Source organism: Phycodurus eques, chromosome 8 (assembly GCF_024500275.1).
Source record: "Phycodurus eques isolate BA_2022a chromosome 8, UOR_Pequ_1.1, whole genome shotgun sequence".
Classification (NCBI taxonomy): Eukaryota; Metazoa; Chordata; class Actinopteri; order Syngnathiformes; family Syngnathidae; genus Phycodurus; species Phycodurus eques.
Genome location: NC_084532.1, coordinates 15,805,425 through 15,817,860, shown reverse-complemented (window position 1 = coordinate 15,817,860; position 12,436 = coordinate 15,805,425). Strand labels below are relative to the sequence as shown.

The window sequence follows — 12,436 nt, the reverse complement described above, 5'->3', positions numbered from 1 at the left end:
TCGGCATGTAGTTATCTTTTGTATGCTCAAAAGTGTGACCTATTGTAAAGGACATGTATGAGGGCAACAGAACAGTGGTGAGGTGTGACAGATGAGTTTAAGGTGGAGGTGGGACTGCATCAGGAATCAGCCCTGAGCCCCTTCCTGTTTGCCGTGGTGATGCTGACAGATGACGTTAGAATGGAATCCCCATGGACCATGATGTTCGCAGATGACATTGTGATCTGCAGGGAGCAGGTGGAGGAACAGTTAGAAAGGTGGAGGTATGCACTGGAAAGGAAAGGAATGAAGATTAGCCGAGGAGAGACAGAATATATGTGCATGAATGAGAGGGGTGGAGGGGGAAGAGTGAGGCCTACAGGGAGAAGAGATAGCGAGGGTGGAGGACTTTAAATACTTGGAGTCAACAGTCCAGAGCAATGGTGAGTGTGGTAAGGAAGTGAAGAAACTGGTCCAAGCAGGTTGAAATGGGTGGAGGAAGGTGTCAGCTGTGTTATTTGACAGAAGAGTCTCCACTAGGATGAAGGACAAAGTACGGCTTAGAGACAGTGGCACTGAAGAGACAACAGGAAGCCGAGCTGGAGGTGGCGGAAATGAAGATGTTGAGGTTCTCCCGAGGAGTGACCAGGTTGGATAGGATTTGAAATGAGCTCATCAGAGGGATGGCCAAGGTTAGATGTTTTGGAGACAAAGTTAGAGAGAGCAGACTTTTGGACACATCCAGGGAGGGAGAGAGAGAGAGAGAGAGAGAGTATATTAAGAGACACAGTGGCATTACGTAAATCGACATGAGGGCAGTTGGTGTTCGAGAGGAAGATGCAGGAGATAGGCTTACATGGAAAAGGATTACACGCTGTGGCAACCCCTAACAGGACAAGCTGAAAGCAAAAGAAGACGCCAGGGCAATGTAGCAGCCTGGCTATCCTTCGTGACAGCCATGTTGAGGAGGTCGACGTTCCCTTACGGCCTTGGCTGTAACGCCAATCGATTGCTATTCCTTACAGTGCCCTGATGTCAGTCACAGCTAATTTGAAATTGAATATATCAAACTGAATCTGAAATGATCAAACTGAATGTGAAAATATCCATCCATTTTCTGTACCGCTTATCCTCACTAGAATCGCAGGCGTGCTGGAGCATATCCCAGCTTTCTTCGGGTGAGAGGCGGGGTACACCCTGAACTGGTTGCCAGCCAATCGCAGGACACAGAAACAAACAGCCATTTGCACTCACATTCACACCTACGAGCAATTTAGAGTCTTCAATTAACCTACCACGCATGTTTTTGGGATGCGGGAGTGCTTAATCAGTCGTCTACCGTGCCACCCTGAATGTGGGAAAAAAATTATTTATATAATTTTATTAATAATAATATAATATTCATTGCGGATAGAAATTCTCACGTTTCCTTTCAAGTTTATTGGAATTCAGTTCGGAACTAATAAATTCAATTTCAAATAACACTATTCAGATTTTGTTTTACAAAATGCAATGTTTCAAATTAAACAAGACAAATCCACATTATGTTTTTCAAAGTCATTTTTTTTAAATGCAATTGTTCAAGTGTAGGAATTCAAATATAAACGATTCAAATTCAGTTCCTGCTGGTACATGTTTCAGCCCATATCAGACGCCCTGTGCATTGACGCGACGCTCAAAACACGCTGACGCCCCCTCAGCACAGTCAGCCGCCTTGCCAATATTTTGTGAAAGGGCCTGAACGCAACGCATGGACACGACTTGCTAATGAGGAACGCTTTGTCTAATTTTTCTCTCATATGACCTATCAGCTGGATGAACTTTCCAAAACATTGGTGTTGACCAATTACATCCCTTATCGGCTTCTTTGACTTTCGGTTATGTAATGGTATTGGCCAATAGCGCCTTCTGGGGGCAGGGCTTGTAAGATTTTTCTTCCTGGTGACAAACAGGGAAATAAAGAATCAATGACAAGCACTCGGACAAATTGACTTTAGAACTGAATGACGTTTTAGTCTGTAATTTGTAAAGGTATAAATTAATATTTTTATGGCTGTTGGGAGTTATCAAGGTTGTTGGGTATTTTTTTTTTTTTTTTTTTTTAATAGGCTTTGACTATGATATATTTAATTGGTCACTGACTTGTTAGCTGTTAACAGCAAATACACAACCAATGTCCATTAACTATCGTAACGACATTATTTAATAATTACTGTTCGTATAAAAGACAGCCAGAAGAAACCTTTTCGTCATAAAACCTTTAAATTCGCAAAGCTCACGGGCTACGACGCAATTGTCTTTGAAAACACGCACAGTCTCCTGGCATCAGGACGATTTCGGGATAAACACGAAACAGAATATTATCAGCCCTGAGCAGAAAACGCCGGCCTCGTAAAACAACCTTTATTACTTATACATGTAAACAAAAATGTCGGTTTTCTCTTAAGCTGTGGGGATGACTGGCATAACCCTAGTAATGGACTGAGTGAGGTATAAATGTGGTTCATTATGAGGGCTTTATTCTATTTCTAGATTTTCATAGGGCCTTTTATACTGGTTAGCACACCTTTATTTTGAGGACTTTATATCACTTATTTTAGGTTTGGTGACAGATTTATTGAATTTATTAGTATACTTTATGAGGGTATTAAAAGTTCTGTAGCTTCAGTAAATGGCAACTCCTCAAGATTTGAGATGGATACGTCAGGGTTGTGGAAGTTCACCACTTCATAATGCCAGCAGAGATGTTACCCATTTTAACACTCGAGCATGCAAAATCCTCTTGGACCCGCCACATCCTGGTCACCACCTCTTCCAGCTCCTTCCCTCAAGTAGGCGCTATTGAAAAATGCAAACTAAAGCTAGCAGACATTGCAACAGCTTCTTCCCAAGAGTTAACTTACAATTCCATTGCAACATGCTGCCAATTTTGTCTTGAGATGGTTGTCACATCCTTGTCGAGCCAATTATACATTATTCGTGCACTCACTGACTCGTAGTCTCGCCGCTCTGCACTATTTATCTGTTGTTGACCAATACTGACCAACACTGATGTGCTTGAGAAGTATCTGGACCATTTGCACAATTGACACTGTTCTAGACTATTGCACTACTAGTCACTTAAAACTGTTTAAATTGCTAGAGGACTCGGCATCTTTTGCATTTGCACAATTGTAAAATAAAAAATAAAAACATTTACAAATATCCGTATTACCACATTACTGGTAATCTTTCATTGCTCAGTGAGTCTGCATATTGTGTTATTTATGTTTTTATGTCGCAAAAGTATTTTCTTTCAAATGGCTGTCTGCTGTCGTACTTGAGTGGCTCCAACTACCTGAGACCATTTCTTTGTGTGTTTTTTACATTCTTGGCAAATAAAGATGATGCTCATTCTGATTCCGATGACGAATGGCCCTATTAGAGGGTTAGATGTGTTGGATAGACAAATAGTGGCTGTTCTTGAAAAATGAAAATCAAATTCCCTAGCTCTTAAAGACTATATATTCTCAAAGGCTTCTTTCTGCTTTGAAATTAAATCAAGATAAATGAGACCTTTTGACGTTGCATGACTGTCCTCTACAGTCAGTTAATGGGATTACAGTCGAGCACGGGGTTAATTACCTGGGTATTTAAGGAAAAAACTAATGGATTTAGATAAATATAAATCCATATATAAATAAACAAAATCCATATATAGATAAATATAAATACATGCTTAACAGACATTACAATTTTTGGGAGGGTGCTATTATCCAAAACAGATTATTTGTTAGTCTTGGCTAATTTATCTGGCCTTCTCTGTACCCATTTCAACTAAAATGATGAAGGCAATTAACAGCATTAATTTTGGGTTTATATGGAGGAATAGATGCCAGTACATTATGAAAGTAGACATGGTTAAAAGTCATGGAGAGGGAGGTGAACCTCTTGATTTTGAAGTGATGAACCGTGTTTTGAAAATGAAGTGGCAAGATTTTTGGAATATTGTCCCCAATGTACTTTTTTTTTTTTTAAATTGGGTGGGGTAGATTTTTTTTTTGTGTTAAAATGCAATTTTTGGTTCTCCTCTATTGGAAGAAAATGTTCAAACATAACTTCACTCTACATAACACGTGCCTGTATTCTGTGGAGTAGAAAATCTGTGTACACGTATGGAATGGAGAATGAGCAAAATCTGTGAAATTGCTAATTTCCTTGACGGAATGGGAATATGCTACAGAATGGTGAGTTCTGTGATAAATATAATCTTCAGTATTGTGTTAAATAGAAGAAAGGCTGATGAGAGCCATTCCACATCCTGTCAATGGTTAGTGAAGGCACTGCTTTAATGTCTCCCCTGGACTAAAACAGGTCTGCATACAAGGAATTTTTTTATTTGTGTGATGATTTATCATGACTACTTTAACACAGGAATTCTTTTCTGGCAAAATTAGGGTGAATTCAAGGGTGATAAGATCAAACAAATTAGAACTAGATAGCTTTCATTTACAGTTCAAGTAAATCTTCAAATTATAAAGAGATTTAAGGAATTCTTGAGACTAAAATTTAATATTGAGTCGAATTGTTCTTTATTTGTGATCAGGACATTTTCAACCTCGAACATCTAGTTCTATTTTTATTTTTGTTTTAGCTGCAAATTGGTACAGGCATTTTGGTTGGATATGCAGGGCCTTCAGTCCAAACACTGAACTGTTACTTTGGACGGTTGAGTCCATTAAGTTTGGTGTGTTTGGCAAAGATAAGCAATTGGATTTTCTTATAATGTGCTATTATATTATGGAAGTTTATTATTTTTTAATTCACAAATGTAGATATTTTAAGACAAACCCCTGTTGAATGATTTTCTACTTTGGTATAGGTCTTTGAAGATTGTAAAGAATAATACGGCCTTAAAACTTGGTTCACTGCTTGATAAACTATTTTATAAAGCCCTGTGTGTGTGTGTGTGTGTGTGTGTGTGTGCGTGCGTGCGTCACGCGCGCGCGCTTCTCTTTTCTGTCACATACTGCAACGCTTCCCGTGCAGTACCCTACGGCTCTTAAATGTACATATGTAAGTGATATATAATGTGAAATGCCTTTTTGTTTTATGTATTTGTTCCTTCAATTTAAAAAAACTAATCAACAAAAACAACAGAGTCCGGTGAAGAACGCATTAACTTGCTCGTTCTGCCACATGGCCTATCAGCTGTCTGAACTTTCCAAAACATTGGTGTTGACCAATTAAATCCCTTACCGGCTTCTTTGACTTCCGGTTATGTAATGGTATTGGCCAATTAGCGCCTTCTGTGGGCCGGGCTTGTATGATTTTCTTCTTGCGACAAACGGGGAAATGGAGAGTCAATGACAAGCACCTGGACGAATTGGCTATAAAACTGACGTTTTCCTCTGTAACCTGTAAAGGTATAGACATTTTTACGGCTGTCTGGGGTTAACAAGGTTGTTGTTTTTAAAATATATATTTAACAGCTTATAACTACGTTATATTTAATTGCTCGCTGACATTTGTTGTTAGTTGTCAGTCAGCAACAACAAATACACAACAACTGTCAGTAACTAGCTTGACAACATTATTCAGTGAGTACTGTACATTTAAAAGATGACAGCCAGATCAAACCTTTTTGGCACCAGAAGCCTTTTCTTTCACAAAGCTCAAGGGCTACGTACAAAACGATCTTACAGAAAGAACTGTATTTGAAAACACGCCGAGCAAAAGTGATTAGTCTGCTGGGATCAGAAGGATTTCGGGATAAACAGAGGATTGTCAGTCCTGAGCACACCGAACTGGCCACGTAAGACAACCTTCACTATATATAAAAGCAAACGTCGGTTTACTCTTACAAAATAACGGGGGGGTCTACTGTATTAAATTCCTACTACTTCCATTGGCATGTGTATTGATGATTGTGTTGCAGCATTTAATTTTTAATGAAACGGCACCTAGAACTACAATATGTATGGCTCTTTTAGAACTATCTCTCACCATGCGTTTTTTTTATTTTTTTTATTTAATTTATTTTTTATTTTTTACAGTGATATCCATAGAGGTCAAGTAGCTGTTGAGTGATGGATATTTTCGAGCAGCTTGTTCTCCTGCTCTGGAAGAACATCACCTACCGCAGAAGAAACAAGGTGCATTCATTCATTCATTCATTCATTTATTTATTTATTTATTTATTTATTTATTTGTTTTCTGATTAATTGTGTTCAGAAATAGACAAGACTAACATGCAAAGCAGGGTTCACACACACACACACCGATTTTCAACATCTTAAAATGTGAGCGACCCCGCCACCCACATGATGAAGGGGGGAAAAAAAAGACAGTTGTGTGGCGTAATCAAGATGATCAACACACTTGACGTTGGCTGGCTGTGGGTAGTGAGGCAGAGTTCTTGTGATACAGAAAAATCTGCATCCAGGAGGCTATCCAGTGGGCGAGGTTTCAGAGTTTGGCAGCAAAAGAGAATACTTAGGCCAGTACTTAAGTTTTAAAAGTGTAAACTTAAGTTTCAAATAATAGAGATGGAACATTTGAAGATTGATTGACGGATACAGATAGACCTCCAATTTCCACATTTAATCATTTATTAATGCAAACACGCAGGCTTATAACGGCTAAAACAATATCGCCCACTGGGGTTCAAAAATAGGATACATCCAATGACACAACCAACTTCCGCATTCCCCAAAACAGGTTGAAGCACTTACAAGTCATTGAATGGCCGAGACAAAGCAACTGTAGGAAAACTTGTTAAACATGTACATTGTCTGTTTATTATATGTAGTATAACAACCATAACCAGATACCATACTCTTTGGGCACCTCCAAACAGGACTATCCGAGGGACACGGTCGAACGCCTTCGCCAAGGCCACAAAGTACATGTAGACAGAGTGGTTGGGTGAACTCCCATGCGCCCTGCAGGACCCTGCTGAGGGTGTAGAGCTGGTTTCACATGACCAAAACCTCACTGCTCCTCCTGAAACTGTGATTCAACTTTCTGACTTACCCTCCTCTCCAGAACCTCTGAATAGACCTAGGGAGGCTGAGGAGTGGAATCCCCACATCCCCCAGAATCAGAATCATCTTTATTTGCCAAGTATGTCCAAAAAACACAAGGAATTTGTCTCCGGTAGTTGGAGCCGCTCTAGTACGACAACAGACAGTCAATTGACAGAGTAGACTTTTGAGACATTGTCGGTTGATGGTTAACGCAGAAGTCAGAGGTGTGATTGTGGTCGGTGGTGTGGCTGGGTGGGTTTGGGTTAGTAAAGTGTGCTTTTCAAATCTGCAGTAGAAGGTATTCAAGTCGATGGCTAGCGCTCTTATTGTTCTCAGCTTGGGGGGATCGTCGCTTGTAATTGGTCAGCGATTGGAATGCATGCCAGACTGATTTAGAGTCGCTAAACTGTTTTTCCAGCTTTGCCGCATAGTTCCTCTTTGCAATGTTAATTTATTTCTTTAGTCAGCTGGTTTCCAGCTCGATTATACAGGGCCCTGTTGATATGTGTCGTCCTTAGCTTGGCGAAGTTACTTAAGTTTGGCAGTGAACCTTCGGAAAAAGGGGGACCACCACCCAGGTCTGCCAGTGTATAGGCAAAGTTCCTGCGATGTTGCATAGGCATGTCAACCAGGACAGCCCCACAACATCCAGAACCTTTAGGAACTCTGGGCGGATCTCATCCACTTCTCAGGCCCTGCCACTGAGGAGCTTTACGACATTGGTGGCCTCAACCCCAGGGGTAGGCGTACCCAACTCTGCTTCCTCATAGGATATTGATGGAAATAAGGAAGTCATCAAAGTATTCTTCCGACATGCTCACAGTCTGATTATACTGCAGTGTACATTTATGTCCCTGCTACGGTACTGGGTTTTGGAGGTGGACAGCCGTGCAGGTCACTCAGCATTAACCATGCATTCTCTCGCCCATGCAGATTCAACTGATTATCGAGCTCTTCTGGCCGCTCTTCCTCTTTCTTATCCTCATTTATGTTCGTAACAGCAATCGTCCTTTTCAGCAGGGCCAATGTGAGTAATATTATGTCATTGCCATTTTTTTCTATATGCCAGAACACAATTTACAAGCCTTGAGCCATCCACTAACAAATAATTTGGTAACTAACACACTTCTCCACAGAGACTGTTGTTGTTTCCAATTCCTGCGCTAGCAGTAGGTGACATGCCACCACCAGACAATAGCTTAATATAACCGTAAAAAAAACACAAAACCTCTATGAGTTGCTTGTCTGACTCAAAGTTGAAGCTTGTGTTCAAATCTCTGAATGAATGTTCCTTGGACACCAAAAAGTACAAATCTGGACCGAATGAGTATATCTTGACGTTATGTTAATCTCAGGGCTTTCTACGTATGATATTCTTTGAGTATTACATGAAGTAGTTTTCTACTGGTATCTAAGATCTACTAGTAGTATAGTATGATTATATCATTAAAATTACAATGACATATTCTTTGAGGATTACATGAAGTAATATTCTACTGGTATCTAAGATCTACTAGTAGTATAGTATATTATATCATTTAAATTACAATGACATACGTAATATCAAATACAATATGATTGTATTCCAGGTATGGTTCACAAAAGTGTAACATTGCATACTGTATGAAGACATCATCAAAATTAAGAAACACAGCCTGTGCTTATGTAACAGCAGTAAAGTTTTGGATCCGCTGTTTCAAGTCTTTGGCCAGCATTGTCATGCTGTGGTGTTCTGGGTTAATTATTATTTTTTTTTTTGTCAGGTCATTTTCCAAACAAGGCCTTGCCATCAGCAGGCACCTTGCCCTGGATTCAAGGTTTTATCTGCAACATCGACAATCCCTGCTATAGCAGCCCAACACTAGGGGAGACTCCAGGCAAAGTTGGCAACTTTGACAACGCCATGTGGGTTTACTGGTCACAAACATTACAACCTTACAACCTTCTTCAGAATCCATAAGAATCGTGTGTGCTTAATTATTGCTGTGTTAGTTGCTGAGTTGAGTGACTTCAAATGCCAAAACATGGAATCAAGTGGGCAAACTGTGTTCTCTCAGAAGTTAACTGAAAAGGCACCATTATACAGTAGTCTACCATAGATACATGTCAAAAGGCTTTCTTTTTATGCCTCCAGAATTTCTCGTGTCTTTGTGGATGCACAGACGCTTTTGGACTACAGTGCAAAGCATGATTTCAACAGCCTCCAGGGTCTGAGGAGCACCATCCAGAAGTTGGGAGAGAGACCTGGATTCTGGCCATGTATAACCCCTAGTTTGACTTTCCTTTTGACATTAGTTCTGATTCTGAGCGATCAGTTGACATAACAGCCCAGTTCAAACTTGATGGTAATGTTGTTTTTGGACCAGCACTGACAACAGTTCTTGTCATAAGTCTTTCGACATGTGATTGAAATTTTTATATTTTCTCTCACATATCTTTGAGTATGAAAAGACGATGCTTTTAAAATAATTTAATGCATATGATTCCAGATTTGACACATGGAATGAAAACATTTACACAGAGCTTCAAGCTGATGGAACCAGTTGATTGGCTATACAGTACATCCCCCCCCCCCCCCCCCCCCCCCAGCCCCAACAAAAGTAGTAAATAAACAACCATGAGTATACTTTGAAAAATCTGCTATTGATGCAGAGATACTGCTGTCTCTTTGGACGATTGTAATTTTTTTATGCACTAGAAAAATACAAGAAAACCCTTAAACATGTCAACAGCCAATTTTGCTTTACTTGTTACAAACTCCTCCTGAGTGTTAGCAGGTGTTATTGTTCAACACTGACCCACTAATACTTCAATATACTGTACTTTTGATACAGTTTAAGCCTTATAATTTGTATTGCCCCAAAATCACTCATCAGGCATTCTTTAGCCATTGTATGTTGTTTTATTTTCATGTGTTTTTAAGATAATATTCTGTTATAGAACTATTCGTATTGAGCACACTAACTTTCAGTTCTAACACTACTCATTTCTCTTTATGATCCACTCCAGCTCTCCCAGTAGCAGAGTTCCTAAGAGCCAATGAGAAGTTTTCCCCCTACTTGCTCACCAAAGCCGGCCTTTCACCTGAGACTGTGAAGAAGCTGTTGAGTGCTAATCTCAATTTTAAGGTGAAATTGCCATAATGATGCATCCGACCTCACAACATACTCTGATGTCAAGTAAAAGCAATTGTAATGGGAACATTATCCATTTTGTTGTTGTTGTTGTTTGCTCTACTAATCTTCACTTCATTACTCAGTTTAATGCCAATATGTCAAAGTTTCAGCTTCTCTGCAGGCTTCCCGAAGTCATCTTATTGAAAGAATAAAAAAAGAGTAAAAATGAATTTAACTAAGCTCCCTTGTAAAACTAAGTTTTACATGTATATATCTGTTGTTCCATCAATTTAGCACCTTCAGTGTGCCACCATATTAACTCTGACATACCTGCATGCATATAAGCATTTGTGATGACCGAAATGGTCTTTGTCATACAACCCCAATTTTGTTGGGACGTTGTGTTAAACGTAAATAAAAACAGAATACAAGGATTTGCAAATCATGTTCAACCTATATTTTATTGAATACACTACAAAGACGAGATATTTAATGTTCAAACTGATAAGCTTTATTGTTTTTAGCAAATAATCATTAACTTAGAATTTTATGGCTGCAACACATGCCAAATTTGATCCGTGTCTGTGAAAATGGATTTTAGCTTTACCATTGTATGTTAAATAGAAGAACATTGTGGTAATGGTTGGACTCTTGAAACTGCGCATGGCTTTCTGTACAAGTGTGTAATTTTTATGAGCTAGCTTGAAACTACCAAGAACTGTACCACATTTGCACAGGTTCCTGCAGAAACATGTACTTGTAGATACTTCATCATATGTCATGGTTGGCCCTTCTAACACCTTTTTATTCCTTCCATGTAGGTTTATTTGACAGGACCTGAGCTGCAGCTAAAAGACCTCGTGTGCAATATAGAGGAATTAAAAAAGTTTTTGAGAGTCGACGCAGGGGAAGACTCTTTGGTTGACCTGCAAACTCAGCTGTGTAACCTGCCCATTGATGTCATTCAGGAGGCCCATCGGCTCTTTATCTCTGAGCTGGACACGACCAAGCTCGGCAAGACATTCATGGTATAAGAAATAGGAAAATGAAGCAAATGATTACTTTTTTTTACTTTGCCATTGCCAAAACACCGTTTTCAAGGTATTTATTGTTTTCCATCTAGTCCGGTGTCACCCCTTTCGACCTGTTAGACGTCGGCCTATCCATCAACAATATTTCCAACGAGTTTTCTGACATCATGACTGTTGTAAGTGCATGCAAACATAACTGCACAGGAAGATTACCTCATGTCAATTGATCTTTTGCTTCCCTTTTTGTTGCATTGTGTACCCCCCACCCACCTCAGTTCTCATCCCTTTCCAGCTTCTCGGACATGAGCAAGGAATTGAGCCTGTTGTCTCACGGGAAAGTTTCCAGGGAAGGTTTCCAGGCATTCTCAAGGATCATGTGCGATCGCTCTGAGATTGACAGTAAACGAAACCCGTCATTCAAGTGGTATAAAGACGACAATATTAAATCAATCATGGGAACAAACGGCTTTGAAGACATGAACGATGCCCCTACTAATCAGACCAGTAAGTAAAACACCTAGTGTGTTGCCTGTGCCTTGACTATTTTAATTCTTTGTCTAATTTTCCCTCCCAAAAAGCTCCTTTCTGCAAGAATTTGATGCAAAGTATAAAGGCTAATCCCATGTCCCTTATTGTATGGCGAGTAGTTAAACCCATTCTCATTGGAAAACTGCTGTATGCACCAGACACGCCTGCAGTTCAACAAGTTATGAAAGAGGTAAACTGTAGAGACTTCAAAAAATGGTTTTAGAATTATCAGAGTCAAATGTTTGTGTGCTGAGCAATTTAAATGCATATATTCAAACTGAATTCATTATTTCTGTCTATTGAAGGTGAATAAGACTTTTAAAGACCTTCAGATCTTCAAGGACCTGAATGAGGCTTGGTTGGAGGTGGGGCCAGAAATAATCAAAATCATGGAGACTAGAGTAGAGATTCCGCTACTGCAGGTCTGACTCAATATAGACGTTAATCTGTTCATCAACACTCATGTCTTCACAACACTTTTATGCGATTTTACTTGTGTTTGTGTTTATGCGTGCTTGTGCGGTCGGAGCAGGGTTTGCTTCAGCTGCCCAACATTGCGACACGAGTCAACCAGCGACTGGAAAAAACGTCATGGACAGCCTCACGGTTAGCCCATTTCTTGTCCAGTCCTTCATCAGATGCACCGAGGAGTAGGGGCGGAAATTCAACCTGGCGGGATATCTACCAAGACCTAGACTCCGCCATCACCTATCTTGCACAAGTCACAGAGGTTTACATCTTCAAATGCAAATTTTAGTTCTACTGAGATCAAGTG

The 12,436-nt window shown here is 39.8% G+C and overlaps 1 protein-coding gene across 5 annotated transcripts in view; it reads left to right on the top strand.

Annotated features, from left to right (window-relative positions):
• The first annotated feature begins 5,302 nt into the window (after positions 1–5,302).
• Positions 5,303–12,436, top strand: part of abca7 (ATP-binding cassette, sub-family A (ABC1), member 7) — a 39,365-nt gene continuing 32,231 nt past the window's right edge. For 2 of the 5 annotated variants that reach the window (XM_061682823.1, XM_061682821.1), the window contains exons 1-12: positions 5,309–5,773; positions 6,015–6,113; positions 7,920–8,013; positions 8,750–8,891; positions 9,121–9,245; positions 9,996–10,114; positions 10,924–11,130; positions 11,226–11,309; positions 11,409–11,637; positions 11,712–11,851; positions 11,967–12,083; positions 12,194–12,391. In XM_061682823.1, coding sequence (XP_061538807.1) covers positions 6,048–6,113; positions 7,920–8,013; positions 8,750–8,891; positions 9,121–9,245; positions 9,996–10,114; positions 10,924–11,130; positions 11,226–11,309; positions 11,409–11,637; positions 11,712–11,851; positions 11,967–12,083; positions 12,194–12,391 — 1,521 coding nt within the window. In that variant the 5' untranslated portion in view covers positions 5,309–5,773; positions 6,015–6,047. Of the gene's footprint in view, positions 5,774–6,014; positions 6,114–7,919; positions 8,014–8,749; positions 8,892–9,120; positions 9,246–9,995; positions 10,115–10,923; positions 11,131–11,225; positions 11,310–11,408; positions 11,638–11,711; positions 11,852–11,966; positions 12,084–12,193; positions 12,392–12,436 lie in introns of those variants that run through there. The other 3 variants (XM_061682822.1, XM_061682825.1, XM_061682826.1) reach the window with 3 other exon arrangements.